The sequence below is a fragment of the Hyperoodon ampullatus genome (assembly GCF_949752795.1).
Source record: "Hyperoodon ampullatus genome assembly, chromosome: 16".
In the NCBI taxonomy this organism is placed as follows: Eukaryota; Metazoa; Chordata; class Mammalia; order Artiodactyla; family Ziphiidae; genus Hyperoodon; species Hyperoodon ampullatus.
In genome coordinates, this window is record NC_136929.1 from 4350993 (window position 1) to 4372183 (window position 21191).

At 36.9% G+C, this 21191-nt stretch overlaps 1 protein-coding gene across 1 annotated transcript in view; it reads right to left on the minus strand.

Moving 5' to 3' along the window:
• The window catches only part of MYO16 (myosin XVI), a gene marked incomplete at both ends in the record, with an annotated part of 485888 nt that overhangs the window by 339145 nt on the left and 125552 nt on the right, over nt 1-21191 (minus strand). Inside the window, one exon of the mRNA XM_079722050.1 lies at nt 14605-14748. Within this exon, the coding sequence (XP_079578176.1) occupies nt 14605-14748 (144 nt within the window). The remainder of the gene's footprint in view (nt 1-14604; nt 14749-21191) is intronic.

Genomic DNA, 21191 nt, shown 5'->3' on the forward strand with positions numbered 1-21191 from the left:
TATACTGTTCTTGGTCTGATATTTATGAGTTCTCCCCAAATAAGTGAGCAGTTTACACTACAATGACGTAATAAAGAACTTTTCAAATGTGGTTTAAAGATTCAGTGTTTCTTTAAATTTAAATGTGAAAAAATTTCTGATTTTGTGCAGCTTTATCTATTAACAGAGATCACACTTGGCTCCCTGGGACAAGTTCTGAACTGAATAAAGAAGAGCAGTTGCCCACGTCTGACAGCGAGTGAGATGGCGGGGATCCGCTCCCCTAATGGAATCACAGGATGAAGGAGTGAGCGCTGATGATGGAAATGCAAAGACCGATATTTCTGCATTTGCTTGTGCACAGGGGAGTGAGTTGATCCCCTCCTCTTTTCCTTAGCGGAACGGATTGTAAGAAAATCAAACAGCCTCAGAGCTAAGCGGTCCTGATAACAGCGATCTCCCACAGAAGTGGTTTACTACAAGTCATTGGTGGGAAAATATAAACTTACAAACAAGCTCTACCTGGAGGACACATAGCTAGGACAAATGCGCACGGGACACTGGTCAGCAACCTACTGGGAATGAAAATTGAGAAAAATACAATTTGAATGCAAGGTCAACGCATCGAAGCATGGCCACATTAGCAGGACTCAGGGATGTGGCATTTCCCTTGTATTAAATATCTGTGTGTGTTCTGAGGGTGCAGTGCCTATGAAAGTAGCACTAAGTTGAATACTGAAATAATCACACTTTAAAACTAATTTTATCATGAAATCAACCCCAAGTGTGACTTTACCATCTTAGATGACAGATATGTCTGACCTATTTACACCTTCCAACCATCAATAATGTGTTGGAGGCTCCTATTATAAATTATTTTCCTGCATTAGGAATGGGATATTCTGTAAACAAAGATTGAAATTTCAAAGCACTGCTCTCATGCTGAATGTATCACAGATATAATGTGGTTGGAAGTGAGTAGGCACTTAATTGACATTGGTTTAATGTTACACATTTCTCTCAGAATTTTCTTGGCACTAATCACATTAAAATCCTTTTATTTAATGGGCCACGTTAAAATACACAATTTTTTCCCAATAGGTAGAACTCACTTTTTAAATTACAAGTTTCTAGGAAACTTTGAAGTTAATATTAAAAGTTAATTTTATTCTTATATGTATAGTAATCACTGTTTCAGAAATTTCCAAGAATCTCTAAGGCACCTGTTAGGGCATCCTATTTTAATATTCTCATTGTAATTTAAAGCATAAATAAACAAAGGGCTATATAAATTTTAGTATACCCTTGCAAGTTGTCTTATTACACCATCACATATATTTATTGGGTTGCAAAATAATACAAATATGATGATATTGGTTTTATAAAAATACCTACAGTATATCTATATACAGTTATAAGTACAAATACCCATATGTATATCAGTGATCATATGAATATATTATTATTTTCTGTAAAACAGGATCATATTATCTGTCTGTTTTATGACCATCTGCCAGACATGTTCCATTGCTCACGGCCATCATCACTCCAGCTGAAACTTCCACCTCCCCTGACCTAAGATACAATAATAACCTCACATCGCTAACAGAACCCATTAGGGTCCTCCAATTCTTTCTCTCCTGTCCATAAAGGGAGATCATTTCCACATGACAATCTGGCCATATGCCACGGATTCTCACTTAAAACTCATCAACACATACACACCTAGGACATCATCAAAATGTTACCACCGATTTTTCTCTGACCAGTAGGCTAATGAGTGACTTCTTTTTTTTCTGTATTTTCCAATGCTTGTAAAACAAATATGAATTATTTATGTAATCAGAAAAAGAAAACATCTTACCAAAAAGATATTCAGAAGTCAAATTAAATGCTTTATAATATTAATGTAAATTATTAGATTTTTTAAATTATCTTAATTAAAATATAGATTAAAAATATTATTTATCATGAAAAACACTTGAAAAGAGGGAGTACAATTTACCAAAAAATGGGAGCATAAATAATCAAACAGGGTAAACCTACGAAAGTTTTCCTTAGACCTTGAGCACAGATGGTGGTCTGTATTTCCCAAACTTAATAAACCCATGTTGCTATTAGATGTACAAAATGTATGTATTTTTCTGTTCTTCAAAGAATTTTATGTAAAATTATAGAAATGCCATGAAACACACATTTTTCAGTTTACACTTTTGTATTTAAAGAGTAAGTATCTCTTCTATTGGACATTAGTCAGAAAAGAAAAATCTTAGTCATCAACAGTGGAAGTTTCTGAAAAGGCTGACTAGTGACAACAGTATGTTACAAAAAGTCAAGTTAACATGTATGATACGTGCAAATGCAGGTCTTTCATATTCTTGTATAAACAATTCATATTGTGTAAAAGATGCAATCAGAGAACCCTGGGAGCAGCAAAAATCATGCTCGAAACCAGACAAACTTCATTTTCAGGGACTGTGAACCTAATGTTAAGTTTTGTGCCATAATCACAGCCATGGTTGATTAAATTCCTGCACGTTTAATCTATCTTAACAAAACAGACCATTTTAAATTTTTATCCAGTATTGATACTGAATACCCTGATGTGTCATTAACCATGGGCTACTTCACTTAGTAACTTAAGGATATACATGTTGACAATCATGATAAAAGTGGCAAAAATAAAGTTAAAAGAGAGAATTGAGCAGTACTGAATTGAAAAATCCAGGCGTTCTTCAAAAATAACTTTTAAGTAATTTACGTGATAGCCCACTGCCACTGCAGGAGGAACTGTGGTCAGAACCATGAAAAAAGTTCCCACTTTTTTGGAGTTTATTTGTAATGAAGTACTTACCGAAGTCACATAACTAGTGAGAGAACTAGTCAGGGCTTATACTTGAGGTTCTGACGCTCAAATCTTTGCCATGATGCTTTACGCCTACTTTAAGACCAAGGAACCATTCCTTGTACTGCTTTCTTCCACTTTAAGCCTTTAAAATTCTTGCTATATTTATACCTATGTTTGTGACCACCATGGTCAAAGCCTTTACTAGCAGTTTTGTCCACACTCAAAACAGTGTTCAGTGTGTCAGTGCAGCTTTCCATCAGACAGAGCTATTTACATCAATAACCTATCAGGAATTTATTCTTTCTGATTGACTAGGTCCAGCTTGTAAATACTTGTTTCCTTCCCTAAGAAAGTTCTTAGATATTTTCTTTACTTCTTCTTTATGCTACACCAGGGAAGGATGTGACAGCACAGTTCTAACAGGACACATTGACTTTCACAAGGAATCCTTGTTGATATTTTCACTTAAGATTATTTATAATATAAATACATTTACTGTCCAAGAAGATGATGTGATGCCTGTAACACCAATACACAGACTTCATCAACTACATAAGCTCTGCAGCTCTCAAAATATAGCTTCTCTTTTTTGAATATATTTTGTAGTAACCATTCAGGTGGTTAAATTTAAAAGGAGGTGACTCTTATTACCCTTGTGCAAGTTGATGGAGATCTTGATTCTTTTCCAGTGAATTATCACTTTACAGGTTTGTTCTGATGGCCCAAAGAGGCCTCATTTTCAGAAAGGTAATTTAAGTGTGTAGGCAGGCTACAGTAGCAGACTGATAGTTTCTATATTGTCTTAGAATTTAAGAAGCTAATGAATTTCCAGGATCCTGCTTTTTATTGATATCTACTTCAAAATCCATTTTGCTTCCTTGACTATATATATGAGTTAAAGATATTACAAAGAGTAGATCTCTTGTAGAAACCTCCTAATATTTTTGGTTAAGGGATGATTCAATAAAGCCATTCTGGAAAAGAAATAACTCCAAAGAGAAAGACTATTTAACTAATACAAAACATATAACCTTCCAAAAAAGCAAGATTATGTATCATTGTTGCTAAGCCTCTTTTATTGTTTATTTGAGTTATTTGACAGTATTGGTGTACTGTCCCATTTCTTACACCCCTTATATCAACCTTTTTGATGTATTTAACTGTTTGATGTAATTTAGTGTTTTAATGAATTTAATGACTGATGTATTTATTTTAGAACCCCAAATTGAACACTGCTTTACAAAATTATTTTCCTCTACAAAATCACATTTTTTTTCCAAATAAAATGGAAATCTCCACCTCAGATCAAGCTTTAACAGCACACGCTCTCTTAAATGTCACTGAGCAGTGGCCTAATGAAATCTCTTTTACAATTTCTGCTGGTTCAGAATGGCTATAACATTTGCACTTATAAAGTTCCCACAGGAATTTTAAGATTCCCATCTTTATCACTACTTCATGAAATTAAGTCTACCCTTTGTAAGAATTTGTCCACCCTACTAACAAATAGATATCATCCTATGTGATAAATAGTTTTGTGGGGACCTTTTATAGGAAAACTTGGTGTGGAATATTTTTCAGGAAAAGAAAAAAACTTTATGCCCCCTGTGACTTCCGATCCAGCACCAAATCTTAGCTCTGACTGGCCTGATTCACCTGTCTCCCGGATTTTGAGGTTGATAGGATTTTCCCCGAAACTTCAGCTCTCTGATGGGTCCAAGAAAAATTACTGATTTTCAATTGGTTCAACTTTTTTCTTATTGCAAGGACAGCAGTCTGAGCATGTCTGAACTGAAACCAGAAATCCTCCACATGCGTTTTTCGAACGACACTTTATTGCTTCTTTTCTGAAATCTACTTTTATGGTGTTAATCACTGTGAATAAGGAGTAAGCATTTTCACCATAGACAGGATGAATTTTTACCGTTGATTTTAGTGATGGGAAAGTTTAGGTAGCAATAGGTTAAAAAAATACGACTTAAGAACAACAACAACAGAAAGAGGTGGACTCACAGAAACAGAAAGTAGAATGGTGGTTACCAGGAGCTGGAGGGCGGGGAAGATGGGAGATGCTGCTGAAAGGATCCCAACTTTGACTTATAAGATGGGTAAGTTCTAGGGATCTAATGTACAGCATGGTGACTACAGTTCATAATATTGTATTATACACCTGAATTTTGCTAAGAGAGTAGATCTTAAGCATTCTCAACTCTGTGAGGTGATGGAGGTGTTAATTTACCTGATTGTTGTAACCATTTAACAAAATATACCAAATCATCACGTTGTAAAATATATACAGTTTTATTTATCAATTACACCTCAATAAAGCTGAAAAAAAGAGAGAAAAAAACCCCTCTCAATGTTCAATGGTCACTAAGAGGGCTTAGGAGCCAGAGTAGCTTCCTTCAAATTCTTACTCCCATTAGCCCCAAAAATATAACCTTGGGTAAAAACTTGGACGTTTACCCCATTTCCTTTCTTGACAAACTTGCCTTTAGACCTAGTGAGATAAATTAAGTAGGATAAACCATGAAATGTGTCCACTGACCTCATCACAAAGATGTCAAAGTATTCTCGGCAAAGGGCCATTTTGAGGAGTCTGAGTGAAGAGAGACCAGACTGTCTGGATGGGGCGACAGGGGCCATAACTTGGGGTCAGAAAAAGTATACTGTCCTTCAGAGAAGTTTGACTATGAACATGAGAGGACAACAGGGTGACAATCCGAGGACAGAAGTTTGATCAGGCTTTTTTCTTCTTATTTTTTTACTAATGGAAATCACTAGAACATAACCATGAATTAATTTAAAGGAAAAGGATACAGGAATGACTACAAAAATGAAAGCTCAATAAATGATGAAGGAGAAATCTTTGGAGAAGGGACAAGTAGCAGAATCTAAAGAGGATGTAGAAGGAGTTAGCTTATAAAGGAGAACAAACACCTCTTTAAGGATAGAAGAAAGACAGTGAATATATATAGGGAAAAAAATCAATAGTTTTTAGTAGGAAGTTGAAGGCATTCAAGCCCGAAGACCTCAATTTTCTCAGAGAAGTTGAAGGCAAGACCAACATCTGAAGAAAAGATTAAATACGGCATGCATGTCATCATTTACATAAAAAGTTGAGTGATGCCCAGGTGTTCTGCCACAGTTCCTATTGGAAAATCAGACTTACCTTGAACTATTCAGTTTTAGCTTATTTTCTGGGGAGGAATATAACGTTCTGAAATAGCAGGGTACCCTGTGTTCTAATATTTAACAAATCAAAGTGATGGAAAGGGTAACTTAGAACTAAACAATATAAAAAATTTTATACTAGGATTTAAGCCGGAAACAGTCTAAGCAATGAATGAGTGAAGTTTTGGAACAATTTAATTATGATCTATCAACTTGGCCACCTGACACAAAGTGAGCAATATGTGTTTTTGAAACATCATTTGCTATTTCATTTACGGCAGAATTGCTAGGTTCCAGCAGTCAGTCGCCTGCAGCACCCATTAAAATGATCTAGTCCCACTCTGCCCATTAAACACAGAGCATGACACACTCCATCCAACAGGCAGAGAAATTACTAACATCAGATGTTCAACCACAAAAGGCCAAGGATGAAGAAAACATTCACTGCAATTTCAAGTAATCATTCCGTTGTTACTGAAGTGAAACAATGATAGTATTAACATTACTTAGTAAACGACTATTGATTTGCTAATATCTCCTCCTACACATTCTGATTTCAGGGAGTGAAAATATCTTAAAAGATCTCCTGGTCATATGTAATACTAATAATTCAGCAATTCACCATTCCCTGTCACCCCTTAAAAAAATAAAACAATTAAATAACATTTTATCCTTCAGTTATTTATTAGCCATTTTTGACATTATGTATAATAGATACCCTTTATAGTAATGTTTATTAAATGGTTCTAAGACATGTGAAGTATCAAAGCATTTCCTCCCAAAATTTTCAATAAAAAAGAGAAAAACCTGAGATGATTAGTCAGGAACATAGGTAATCATTTACCCCCAAAAGAAGAATCATTCAGTGTTTTAGTCAAATAAATTATTTTCCTTCTAAAATAATTAACACCAATATAAAAATTAATTTGTTCCTTATGGTTCAAAATGCAATGGGCTGTTAAAACAGGCAGATGTGTCACAGCTTTAGAACTGCTAACAGGACAGAGAAGCTTAGCGACTGTGGCCACAATGGAAAATTAAATGTGAAAATTCAGATCTAGCATGCCACAGATAAATGTAACCCTGTAATCCAAAGTCATATCAGTAAATAAGTGAAAATTGAGCAATGCTATTAAGAAACCATTCTCTGTGAAATCACATGGTACAAAATAGCAAAGAAAAGTCTACTGTTTCTCTCTCCGCAGGCAAGTGATTGAGCAGATTTTGATATTTACAAGTATTGATTCAAGGCATAGATGCACTGATACAACATGCCAGAAGTATATATATGTATATATACACACACACATATGTATATATTTCATATATTATGACCATGTTGAAATAAATAGGAAGTCAAAATTTTAAAAAGACTGGTTTGAGTTAATCACTTTTCAGCTTTTGTGATTTCCTCTTGGATAACAGAAAAGTTTCTTAAAGTCTGAGAAATAGCAAATTACTAGAGAATTATTTTAAAAAACTAACAAATTTTGAGTTATAGAGCATTGGTGTTCAAATATGACACTGGTTAGAAAATATTTTAAAAACTGGATAATGTAGAATGAAAAATTTAAAAACTTACATATGTGAGATACTCAAATATTCAATAAAATAAGGTAAGTGAAAATTCTGTGGTCAAATTTTGTTTAATAGAATGCATATTATATAGAATTATATGAATATGTAATTCTACATTAAATATAAAAATAATAATGTAGTAAAATATTTTACTGGGAATGAAAACATTTAGATTTGAGATTTTATTCTACTACATAACCTCTCTGATATTAGATTTCTTTATGTAAAAATAGGGATAATATATTAAGTGCATTGCTTTTGTCATATATGTGCTCCACATACTCAGTGAGCTACCTATAAAACTTCTAGGAAACTGCAAAACCCTGTTCAACTATGTGATGGAAGTTGTGAAAATAATAATGGTACTAAAAAGTCTAAATTTTGAAAATATACTGTAGAAATCCATCATTTTTTGAGCCACCCCAATTCCTAAAATACACTGGGTTTAGATGGTTTATATTTCACAATTAAAATCCTAAAAATGGTCAATTGTTTTACTTAGTAATAAATGCAGTCAATCCTCATTACTCATGGATTTTATATTTGTGAACTTGCCTACTTGCTAGAATTAATTTGTAATTCCAAATCAACACTGATGGTACTTTGCTGGTCATCCGTGCATATGCACAGAGTGGTGGAAAATTCTAGCCACCCAAGGTGCACATTCAAAGCTGAGGTCCCACGAGGCCATGCTCTGCCTTCTTGTTCCAGCTCTCATAGTGTAAAAAAATGGTCTTACTGCAGTCTACTCAGTGCCATTTTTCACGTGTTTGAGCTTTTTCTTGGTGATTTCACTGTTTCAAGTGGTCCCCAACCATAGTGCAGAAGTGCTGTCTAGTGTTTCTATGGGCAATGAGGCTGTGATGAGCCTTAATAGAAAATATGTGCATTGTATAAGCTTTTTTCAGGCCCGAGTTATAGTGTTACTGCTGTGAGTTCAATGTTTATGAGTCGACAACATATATTAAATTAGGTGTCTTTAAACAGAAACACACAAAAAATAAAGCTTGTGTTAAAAATACAGTTGTAATAAAATTAAGCTGTACAGATCTGTTGATGAACATGTTGTGAGCAGAGGCACACAGGAACCTAACACTGTAAGTCCCCTAGGAGCCTGGTCTTGTATTCACTAAGTCAGTGTCTGTGATGATTTTATAGAACAGAACCACCACAAATAATGTATTACAATGTATCATAATATTTCTTAACTTTCCTCCCATAGTCTAAGTATTCAAGTTAGAAAACTGTGTTTTAATGGGAAATGTATAATATTGCAATAGAAATAATGATCTTATTTGTCCATTTTGGGGACTTGTAGCTCCATATGAATTCTATCATAAGTAATATAGCAGCACATCAGACTGGTCAGGGTTCAGGTTCTGAAGCTGGCCTTTATGGGATCAAATTTTGCCTCTACCACTATCAACTGGCTTTCAGCACGTAGATTAGCCTCACTAAGTTGTCTCACCTATAAAAAGTAAAAGCGGAAAAAGCTAGCACATACATATAGGATTCTGTGAAGACTAAGTGAATTAATAATTATAAAGCACGTAGAAAAACACTCATCATATAGGGAGGGCTGTATAAACGTTAATTATTAATATCTGCTAGAGTTTTGTAGATCTGGCAAAAGTACTGACAACATTCACAGTAGCTATGTCTACTCTAAAACATGAAACCATTTGTGATTCAATTAAAATAGCAATGATCTAATGCCGTTTAGTATATGATGGTGACTCACATATACATCTCCACTTAACAAAAACTCACAATAAACAATTACCTTGCAAATCAATGAAAATTTCTACAGATAATGCTTTCCTGAAGAACTTGAAAAAAATGTGATTCAGATACATTTTTCATTCCTTTTTAAACATAACCCCATACTCCTCACTCTATTCTAAACACCTTTTCCATTTCAGCAAACACAGATTCCAACCCTGCAGTTCTCAGGCCAACAAAGTGGAAGCCCTCCCTGACTCCTGCTCTTTTTCTCAAGCCCCAAATCCAATCCCACACCAAATACTGACAACTAGACCTTCCAGATACTCCCACATGTCAGTCACTTCTCACCACCTGCACCATGTCTGGCTCGGACAGTGGGACAGTTTCCCCTAACATTTCACCCCGCCTCCTTTGTGTATTTTCAACAGAGCAGCCAGAGTGGATATTTTTAAATAGATGTCATATCACGTCACCTCTCCACTCAAAAGCCTCCACAGGCCCCCTCATCACCTGGGGTAAAAGTAAATTCTAATGTCCAACAACGGGCTTGATGAGGTCCTGTTGCCTCTCTGACTTCTTATCCCACCCTGCCCACATCCACTCAATGAAAGAGCTGCCTGGGTCTCCTTTGCTCTTCTTCTAACACGAGCCACTGCTCCACAGCTTGCCCTCGCTTGTTGCCTCTGTCCAGCCCACAATGCACCCACAGTCCACGAGGATCACAGCTCAAATGTCACCTCTCCACCAGGACATCCATTAAGACTCTCTACTCCTCTCACCTTGCCCCTCCAACATTTCGCTTTAGTTGACACGTTGTATACTTCATCCACTTAGGTGTTTTTTCCTGTTTCTCCCCAGTAGAATGTAAGCTCCAAAGAGGCAGGGATTTGTGCTTATTTTATTCGCTGCTGACCCGCTCAGTGCAGAACAGAAAGCACTCAAATATGTAAGTGCACAGTGTCCCTTACTCATCAATTTGGAAAATGGAAAGAAGACTGGACATGCAGCACTAAACAACGTACAATGGCATTTAGTTCTGAAGTAAAATAAATCTTTCTTTAGAGGTTGTTAGCAGGAACATATTTCTATAGTAATTACAATTTTTATGATGATGTACTTCACCCACATTTATTTGAAAGCAAATTATTTCTATGGATGGATGGTGGGCTAGTTATGACATGGTGGTAATGAGGCTACTCAGATTTGCTGAATCCATTAGTCAAGTTTCTCAGTGGTTACACGTACTTCTTTTTTTACTTGCTTTGGTTTGTTTTTGTCATTGTTCTAGAATGTAAAATAATGTAAAATGTCTTATTATTCACTGTGTAGCACCCAGAACATAGTAGTCACTCAATAAATATTTGCTGAATGAATGAATGAATGAACAAACAGTAACTTCCTTGATGGCAGGAATTATGTTAAAGATAGTTGGTGATCAATAAATATTAGTTAATGATTAAAGATGGTCATCAGTAAATGAATAACAGCAACGAGCAGATATATAACTCTGCATATGAGGTTGGGTTATTCTATGGTGTGAGAAATAGGGCATTGCAGACCATGAAAATGTTAATAACCTGACAGTTATAGATTTAATTCTATGTTTATACACGAAGTAAATCCAGTTTCTAGCTCTCAATTCTGCCTAAAGAAAAGCAGTATCACCTGACATTGAGATCATATGTGTTGAAGCAAGCACTTCTAAATACATATGTAGGATGAGTAGGATGAAGAATTCTAGAATATGTAAGAAGATGAATGTGGCTATAAGACAGGGTTTTTTTTTAGATATAACATGAGTTAATAACGGCAATATTAAATTCAGGCTGACTTCCAAAAATTGGCCTGCCATTCTTTCAGTCATTTGTGTATGTATTCAGCAAGTATTGATATATATACATTGAGTCTCTATAAAGTGCTGGCACTGTTTTAACAAATAGCCATGTATGCACCAGCTAGTTACTTCTGTGTCTTGCTGGAAGCTAATAATTTAGTTAATGCCTAACTTAGAGCTCCCTAATGAACACCACTGATATAAGCTAGATAAAGAATTAATGAATATAAATCAAATTGTTCTAGGCAGAAGAGATATTTATTATAAAGGCAACTGGCCGTTAAAAAAATTCAGTTACTGCCAGGGGAACAAATAGGAGTTACAGAAACTGTGTCATACGAGAACAAAGGGAAAAGTAAATCGTATTTAAACAAGCACAACATACATGATAAGGTGAAAGAAAAAGGAGCTCAGGCAATATGCTGACGATCCTAGTGGCAACTGGGGGGAAATGGCAAAGAATAGGGGAATACAATAAAAGTACAAAAAAAGGAGTGTAGAGAACTCACCTCATCAAAATGGAGCTATCATTGAGTCTGACAATGACATGAGGGTGTCCCCATTCAGGACAATGATTTAGTACTTCTTCAAATTGTTGTTATTTTTCTAAGCATCTGTTTTGGGAAATGGGACTGGTGCCAGTGCTTATTGATTTTCCTTGGAAGACACTGTTTAACCTCAACAGGAACAAGGCACACGTATATTTCCTCAGTTATGCAAAGAGTCACAAGGAAGACCTAAGTAATTTGCCACTATATGTCTAAATTATTTCTATAATTATAATGTACTTTATATATTGACACCCCAGGTACCAGTCCTCATGGGCTGCCCTAATCCCAGCTCTGGTTATAAACATGCTTCATTCCTGCCCTCTGGGTGGTCCAAGTTATTTGTTACTTCTAGTCTATCAGTGGTATTTCTGATACCCATGCTACTCCTGGCAACAGTCCCTATATGCTGAAGGGGAGTCATCTGCAAGTAGTTATAGCTTCTGCACCTTGAAATCACAACCCTACCATGTACTGAGCCCTTCTCTTGGCTGTCCCTGTGATATTAAGTTGTAAGAATGCTATGAGATGCCTAGACCAGGACTCAGGGCAGACTCTACAAAGAGGGTAGATCCTCTTACTCTGTTCCATCAGAAATAAGAAACAGATATTCTATAATGAAGGAAGGAAATCTTGGCTGGCAGTGAAACTAAGGGCTGGCAAACTCTCTGAACTCAAGAAGGGGAAGTCTTCAACCAGCAGTGTACATTGAGGAAATGGAAGAAGGATTTTAAGAATTCAAGCTCAGTCACATGAATATTGGTTCCTGAGAATTGCATGAATGAAATGAAAATAGAAAGCCTAATTTGGCAAACGTTTGGTGTAACTAATCATAATTACTTAGAGAAAATAAATGGAGACAGGCCTTGACAAAGTGACTCTCAACTAATATTCTGAATTCTCAACCAATATTCAGAAAAAAAATTAAAACATAGGAAAACCACAAAACTATGAATCTAACTTTTCTTTCTCATTCTCATATAATTATAGCCCAGCTTCGCCCAAGTCATCCAGTGGTTGAACTATCCAAAAAAAAAAGTTTCAAACAACTACTATAGACCAAGCCATTTCTTAAAAAATCTAGCCTGGTGTTCTATGAGTTCTGAGAATTCCAAAGAGTTCACAGTTGATGATTTCATAGTATCACTCAAAAGACCATATAGTTCCCCTCTGAGATGTGTTTTAAATTTTCCTTTAATACTAAGCAAATACTAAGTAGATCTCACTGCCTTTGTGCTGACTTGTTAGTTTAATTCCTCTTAGGCTCAGTTTCTATAAAGTGAAGATGTGTTCTTATAAATGAGTTAAGTACTTTTTCATGTGTTTTCCTGTAGAGTACTAGCTCCCCAAATGATTCTATTTCAAGCTAAATCGTCTTTATTTCCTTTATCTTTCCTTATTTATTTACCCTAGCTGCCATCTTCCAGGATTTGAAAGGAACACATTTCTAGTGATATACACTTCTACTATAAAAGCAAAAAAAGTTTACAAATTCTTGAGGGACAAATTAGACTAAACTAGACCAAATTAAATCTCTTACAAGATTAAGAAAATCTCCCTTCACAGTCTTCATCCTAAAAGGCTTCTGCTTAGGATTTTTAAAGGGGGGACGAAAGCAGTGTAGTGGGATTGTGTTTTTTAAAAAAAGATATGTTCAAGACCTAAGGCTACTATCTGTGAGTGATCTTCTATGGAAATAAGGTCTTTGCAGATCAAGGTAAGATAAGGTGGTATTGAGTTAAGGTGGACCCTAAACCCTATGACTGGTGCATTCATAAAGAAAAGAGAGGGGTATGTGGACACAGAGACACAGGGAAAAGGGTCACATGATGATGGAAGCAAAGACTGGAGTGATGCATCTGTAACCAAGGACCACCAAGGACTGAAAGAGATCCATAGGAGCTAGAAAGAAACAAGGGAGAATTCTTCCCTAGAGCTGACATAGGGCATACAGCTTTTCCAACACCTTGATTTCAGATTCCTGGCCTCCAAAATGTGAGAGAATAAAGCTCTCTTGTATTTAGCTATCAAGTATGTGGTACTTTGTTAAGACAGGCAGCATGACCCTGGGGAGAAAGGACAGACTTTGGACAATGACCTTAAGTTCAGAGACATAGTTTGGTTTTTGACCTATGGCAAGTTGCTTAATATCTTTGAGCACCAATTTGCTTGTATGTGAAATTTTGAGGGCTCATGTGAAAAGCCAGGCACATAATAGAAAATCATTAAGGAATTATGCAATTTTTATTAATAAAGGGAAAAAAAGCAAATCATTCATTCTTACTCTTATATTCTAGTATGCTTTCTAAAAAATCCTGCATAATTTCTTAAAATCTTTTTTAGAGATAAACTAAACAGAAAGAATCCCAATTCTAAAATAATTATAGTATGTGTGAGGACCCATGTCAGGGTCTAAGCTATAACTCAAGACAATGACAACAAATAACTCCAGTGATTTTTATACTTAGAGTTTTCACTTTCATGTAAACAAAAGTTGTAGACACTTCTTTGCTAGATTTAAACAAGAGAAGAAGATTCAATATAAGCCACATAGCTTTACTATCATATACCTAGTTTGGCTAAAAATTAGGAGAATGAATTGAAAGACAAAACAACAATTATCAAACCATTTTAGTTAGCACTGACTTGCGAGGTATCAAGACATATAATTTCCAAGAAAAAGGCAAGAGGAATAGAGCTTGGTGTGACATCTACACAATTTGTTTTATGAACTATGTGGCGACCCACAACCTTAGTCTCAAATTATCTTGTAATTCCAGGCAAATAAGTGATGACATATACACACATTTTTTTCTCACCTGAAGTATTACATATTGTGAAGTATTATTGGTTAAATATGCAGACTCTTATATGCCATCAAATCTTCAAATGGTAATAAACTGAATTGCTTTACTTACTAATACAAGCAGTAGGACAACATCAGGGTTATCACATGCACAGGCAATGTGCATTGGTGTCCAAAAATCTTCGTCCTGGTGGTTGACATTGGCCCCTCTGTCAATCAGGATCTCTGCAATGAAGACATTATCATACCGGGCACACTGAAAAAAGAAAAAAAGAAATAAAAGAAAGTATACTATGATAACAAACTATGATAGGTTTATTTGGAAGAAACCTAATCCAAATTTCCTTTCCATAGGTAGACAACTTCAATGCCAATTTTGGAACTTGGGAGGTGGAGCTAAACTGGGAAGAATATATTCATGTTCCCTAACTAACCTACAAGGAAAGAAGCATATGTAAGACTGAAAGGAAAACTGAATTCATGGACAGTGGAAAGAAAAATAGACTAGATATTATAGGAGACAAGATTAGTCATTTGAAGGCAGTAATATAAATTACACAAAATGAAACACAAAGAGAAAAATGATGAAATAAATGAACAGAGCCTCAGTGAGTTGCGGGAAAACTTCAAACTGACTGATAACCCCTCAGACTGACAGCACAGGAAATGGGTACTACAGAGATACATGTATGTTTTTATTATTATTTAATTTCCTTTATAATTAGTCACTAGAAAACAGCCCAATTTTAAAAAATAGGCAAAAGATTTGAACTTTGTCAATATTTTGTAATAACTATAAAGGGAGTATAACCTTTAAAAACTATGAATCACTATACTGCACACCTATAACTTATATAATATTGTACATCAACTATACTTCAACTTAAAAAAAAGATACATGAATTTTGGTTCACAATTATAACACAGTCATTGAAGAATTTCCATATCTTTCTTCATTCTCTGGTACTATCAAGAATGTACAAAAAGGACAATGCAAAATCATGGTGCACATTCCATATGGAAGAAGATCTGAGGGGTGCCATTTTTGGGACACATGAAAGCACTTGGGGCAATGGCAAACACATGAACTTTGAAGGATTAGTTTCAGTTTTGAACTAAGATATTTGTGTATCTGATGTTCCATGTCATGTGTAGCAATAACAAATCGTCCCTACCATTAGGGCCTGATGATGTGAACCATGACCCCATCCACACTCACTGCAGGTTTGGGTACAAAGACTGATAAGGTGAGGACCAGAGAATAAAAGCTAATACATCCATTTTAGAATTTGGGGCCTGGACCCAATTTCTTTTAGGAAATTCATATGCAAGTAATTCCTATTCTTCTCTCTTTTTCGTTTTGATAGCTTCCTGCATAATCAAACCGGATGTGACCTCGTCCTTCTGTGCCTGTCAAGATGTCCTCAACCTGCACGACAGAAATCCACACTGATGATTCAAAAATACCTAAGGTTTAGCTTTCAGTCTTTTACCAAAACATAGTTAATTAGATACCGTGTTTAAAGTGATACCCGACCTCTCAAGTGACGTAAGGTTTAGATTCACATTCAGAGGATCGTGAATAATAATTTGACAGCAATAAGTACCTTCTAATCACACTTGTCTGCAAAGATGATGATGGCTAAATATTCCTGGTACAATGTTCTTACAGTATTATTGCTATATAGTAAACTTCATTCTCCCAAGAAAGAATTTTCGTCAAGCTAGAAAATCTTCCTCCCAATTCAGGTAGTTTTTCACCATGTGTAGCAATTTCTGGGGACACTTTATGGAACCATAAGAATGGCTGAGGCCCCACTCTGTCACCCTCAACAGAACTCAGACAACATCAGTTATTTCCACCTGGAGACAAGTCCCCAGCTCCTCCTGTCACTGTCATCTCCTTCTTGAAGTGTCAAGCAGGACTAGCTACATAATTTATGCAAAATGAAAATAGAGGGCCCTTTATTCAAATATTCCTAAGAATTTAAAGATGGCGATGGCAGAGCCTGAAAGCAAGCTTGAGCCCTTCTAATTACAAGGCACACGCCATGAATCCTGCCCTGAATTTTGAAGCCCCTTGACCAACCTGCCTCCCAGGCACCTCATGTCCACACACTCTTCCTTCCACTGGATCTCTGGAACAGTCCATTTCAAGTAAACGTTCTTCATCTAGAAATGTCCAGAGAACCTAAATGGAAATCTATCTCTCTGGAAACACCATCTCTCCTGGAGCCTTCCCCTGTGCAGGTAAATTTAGTCTTTCCTAGGACCCTGAAGAAGCTGGGTTATTTTCTCAGCTTATCATTGATTCTTCTAGAATCACTGCATGTTCACCTTCATGTGCTTCTTTCTAAGATTCACTCTGTCCTTACATACAATGCTCTTCCCATAACCTGGTCCAAGCCTTCATCAAAGGCTTAGGAACCATGACCACAGTCTTTGCTCCACTTCTGAGCACCACCAAACAATGAGGCATCAAGTACATTGGGTCACCCACCCTATACGAGAGTGTTAAATGTCTTCCTTCTAGTATTCAGGAATCTTCACCTACATTGTACTTTAGTTGCCCATTCCTCATGACCAAGATTAGCTCCATGCTGAATTATTAAATTCTGCAGTCCCCATCTGTGACCAGAATATTCCATTCTGCCTCTTAGGGTACACTTAGAAAACAACATGGCCGATAGCTCCTTCCTCTGAGACGTTCATGGAATTGACCAGGGTTAGAAAGTGACCACTTACACTTTCAACACCAGCTCAGTAGTTCACAATTTCTCTGACAATGCATCCTTTCACTCACTTTTAAGTTTGTAAACAAAGGTGATATTTCTCAACGTACAAAAACCCACTACAATGTGAATTATTGATTCAGCCCCAAAGACTCTGAAAACTATAGAAACCAAATCACAAACAAAGACAATTTTAAACTTCAAATGTGTTGCCTTTTCCCTCCACATTATCATAAGGGGTATTTTATATGTTTTAGTTCTGGTTGGCTAAGGAGCAGCATGTCCTGAACGACCCTGAAATCTACCCTCAGAAAATCAAAAATTCGATATACACTGCACTCACACTCCAAATCCTATGGTTCACAAATGTAAATTATCTGTTGCCAGTTTTTTTTTTTTAAACTGGAGTCAGATCTACTGTAACATAAGTTTTCTCGATGATTATCTATTTTCAGTATCTATTTTCCTTCCTCTGTGTTGATTACAAAGCCATTGGGACAGAGGAGACCAGCAAAGAGGTACTAGGACAACAATCAGTTTGATGCAGGTTCATTTATTGAGTGGATACCATGTGCCTGGCATAGTTCTAATATTAAAAACTATGTATTTCTGCACTGCCTGGCAGCTCTGGGGGGAGGAGAAGCAACAGGATTTACACAGTCAATTTGGATTAGCCAAGTTCCATTTTCTTGTCCTGTGTTTACAGGTTCTTAGTGGTTCAAAAACATTTCTACAATCAGAGAGAGGCAGAGACAGAGAGAGGGGAGAGAGAGAGATACAGAGCGGCAGAGAGGTAGAGATTTACATCAGTAGCAAAACGAATTCAAATCTGTTGCAATTTCCAAAATTTTTGACATCACTCTGGAACTTCCACATGGTCCTGTGCATTCAGTGTCAATCCCATGGGCCATGCTTTTCAGCCGGTGCTTGGATCTCTGCAAAGTCACTCCCATTTCTCTGTCCCTATATCACATTGAAGGATCATATTCATACAGTGTCATCTTGAATATACTTCTTATCATTTTTGCTTTTTATGTATCTTCTCTCTGGTAAGTATTTATACTCCAGGTTACCTTGCCATAGATAAACTATCCAGAATACTCTACGTTGAAGTACAGTTATGATTTCTGCCGGCATTCCAAACAGCACAGCTTCCGGCCAATTGAACCAGACTCTAATTATGGAACAGGTCATTGTTAAAGAGGTTCAAGTGTACCCCTGATGCACATCCTGAAACTGTAAACTCCTAATAACACTGTTATCCTTTTCAGTGAACGTAAACTCTGCTCCTTGAGCTGCAGTACTGGTTTGCTTCACTGTGAATCGCCAAGATTTTATTAGGCAATACTGTATTCCAGGCACTGTGCTTGGCAATGTATACGTAAAGGACCATGACATGGTAATCACCCTTGAGAAATAGTACAGTTCAATGAGATTGAGGGTGTACAGAGCATTCTATAGAGTCACAGCAGAGGGTCCCCAACTGCCTGGTAAGAACTGGACAATTAAGTATGGGAACACTAGGATAAAGGGGCAGGGGTTCATAACCCACTGATTAAATACATATCCACTGAGGACCTGCCACATCCCCACCATACGCCAAGCCAGAGGGCTGGTATTATGAGCTATTTGTCCTCCCTAATCAACAGCTTACATTCAAGGGGGCAGTCAAAAGAGGCAGCCAAAAGAGAGATAAGATGCGCAAGTCCAGTCAGCCATGGAGCCACCTCAGAGGAGAGTCCAGAGTAGGAAACAGTCTGGAAAATATTGAGGAGGGATGAAAATAGCTATTCGTGGGATTTCATGAAATCTGGCATGTCTAGAGAGTCAATTAAATGATTGGAACTGTTTGCTTAAGGAAGGCCTCTCAGAGTGGGGGAGTTTCAGACTTCCCTAAGGGAGAACCTTTCAGGATGCGACACTCCAAATCTCCTAGAAAGATCCACACCAGTGGTTTCAATGCTGGTTGATTGAAAATTCTGTTGGAGGGGAGCACAGTCCCAGGAAGTCTGTGTCTAATTGCCTTCACCCTGTAAGAAAGGGTTCTGATTCTTTACAAATAGAATTCCATTGTTGCACAGATAAAACAAAACAGAACAAAACAAAAATCTCACCAGTAACTTCACTTGGGAATTTTTGTTTTTTATAATTGATGTTGAATGAACCAGTTCTGTGTGATCTATTTACTCAAAATGGAAAAGTCACTCCCTTCCGTTTCTGACAGCCTTCCAAAGATCTCCACAACTTGCTCTTCCATTGTTTTTTCACCCCCTAGGTGATGCACATGGGCCATCACAACAAAAGTGCAGCCACAGTTTGCAGCACAAAGGTATGATTTTCATTCAGGACCCAGCTGGATACTGATCTACATCCTGGACTCAGACTTTCCAGTTATGATGCCATGATTCTCATGGACCAAATAGATGTGGGATTCTAAAAAGCAAAACGCAGTCGGGAATTTGAATCTTAAATCACATCCTTGAAAAAACATAAAGGGGTCATTGTTCACAGCCAATGGCAACTCTACTTCCCATTCCCAGGACTTTGCAGCATCCTGCAGTCTCACCAGACATCAGAATGGCCCAGCTCTCTTTCTCTCAATGACATCGTCCTTTCGCTTCCATCTTGCCTCTTCGTTTGCCTCTCTGTTTTCTGCGGCACTGTCCTGTATGGGTGTTCCCCCCCATTCCACCTCCCCCAAGGAACTCCCTAGGAAAATCCCCTGAAGAGGGCATGTTGTCTTCTGGTAGGATTCATTTTTTTGCTAGAAGGTACCCCTGCAGCCTTTACCCTTTTTTTTTCTTGGGAAAGCAAAGGAATTACATGATCAATGCCCAGATGCTCTGGCAAGCAGGGCAAAGTGTGGATAACTTCCACGTAGGGACTCTTTTTGTTCTTTAATACCTAGGTAGTTTCTAAAGTAAGATATTCCTTTAAACATTGTCTCCAGAGTCCTAATATTCTGCTTCTTTTCATAGCATAATATTTTCTGCTTGATTTTAAAGATATGAAGCCATTGAACTGCTGCTGCTGTAGTAAACTGCTAATTATCTCTGCTTCTTACAGCTCCTGAGACTTTAGAGAAACTTAGAAGAAAGCCCAAAGAACAGCCTGATTCAGAGACCCAGATGTTCTTGTAAGAATAGAACAGTGATTGAAACTTTTAGAAATTAAGCTTCTAATAAAAACATAGTTCTAAGAAGTATTTTGTATTAATTTGTTTTATCTTCATCTTTTTTTGGCCATGCCACACAGCTCGTGGGATCTTAGTTCCCCAACCAGGGACTGAACCCTGGGCCCACGACAGTGTAATTTCTTTCATTATGTGAAACATACATGCCTATTATTTAACACATTCAAGCAATTTGTAAAAGAGTAAAAAATGAGATCTGGTCTCCTCCCCAACCTGAGTCACTCTTAAAAATTCCTTGTGTATTCTTCAAGATTTTCACAGCTGTTGAAAAGATTCTCTGCCCTCCACCCTGCCACCATGTCTACCTGACTTGAGTGTAACATATATACTATTCTCTAATCTGCTTTTGACATTTACCAAATGTCTTGGGCATATTTGCACATCCATTGTAGCTTCTTTTCATCAGTGACGTGGAACTCCACTGCTTAAATGCCTGCCTTTATGTTAAAATGAGAATTCACCAGGTAAAAGAAAGAAGATTTTCCTATTTCTAATGTATTTCACTTAAGCTTCACTACGGTCTCCTGCTGTCACAGTACAGAATCAAAAGAACTTGCATTTCATACTCCATGCAAGAGGGTGTCCTTACAACAAGGAGCTCCTTCTTCATAGCTTATGTATGAAAGGTCATAACATAAAACCCTGGACAGCAGTTTAGCAAAGTTCCATGTGATTCTGTTTTCAACTCCATACATAGCATTGTTCCTTCCAAAGAGTTACAGCTGAGTTTTCTCTATATTAGCCACAGAGTCTAAAATCCTAGGGTGCAGATAT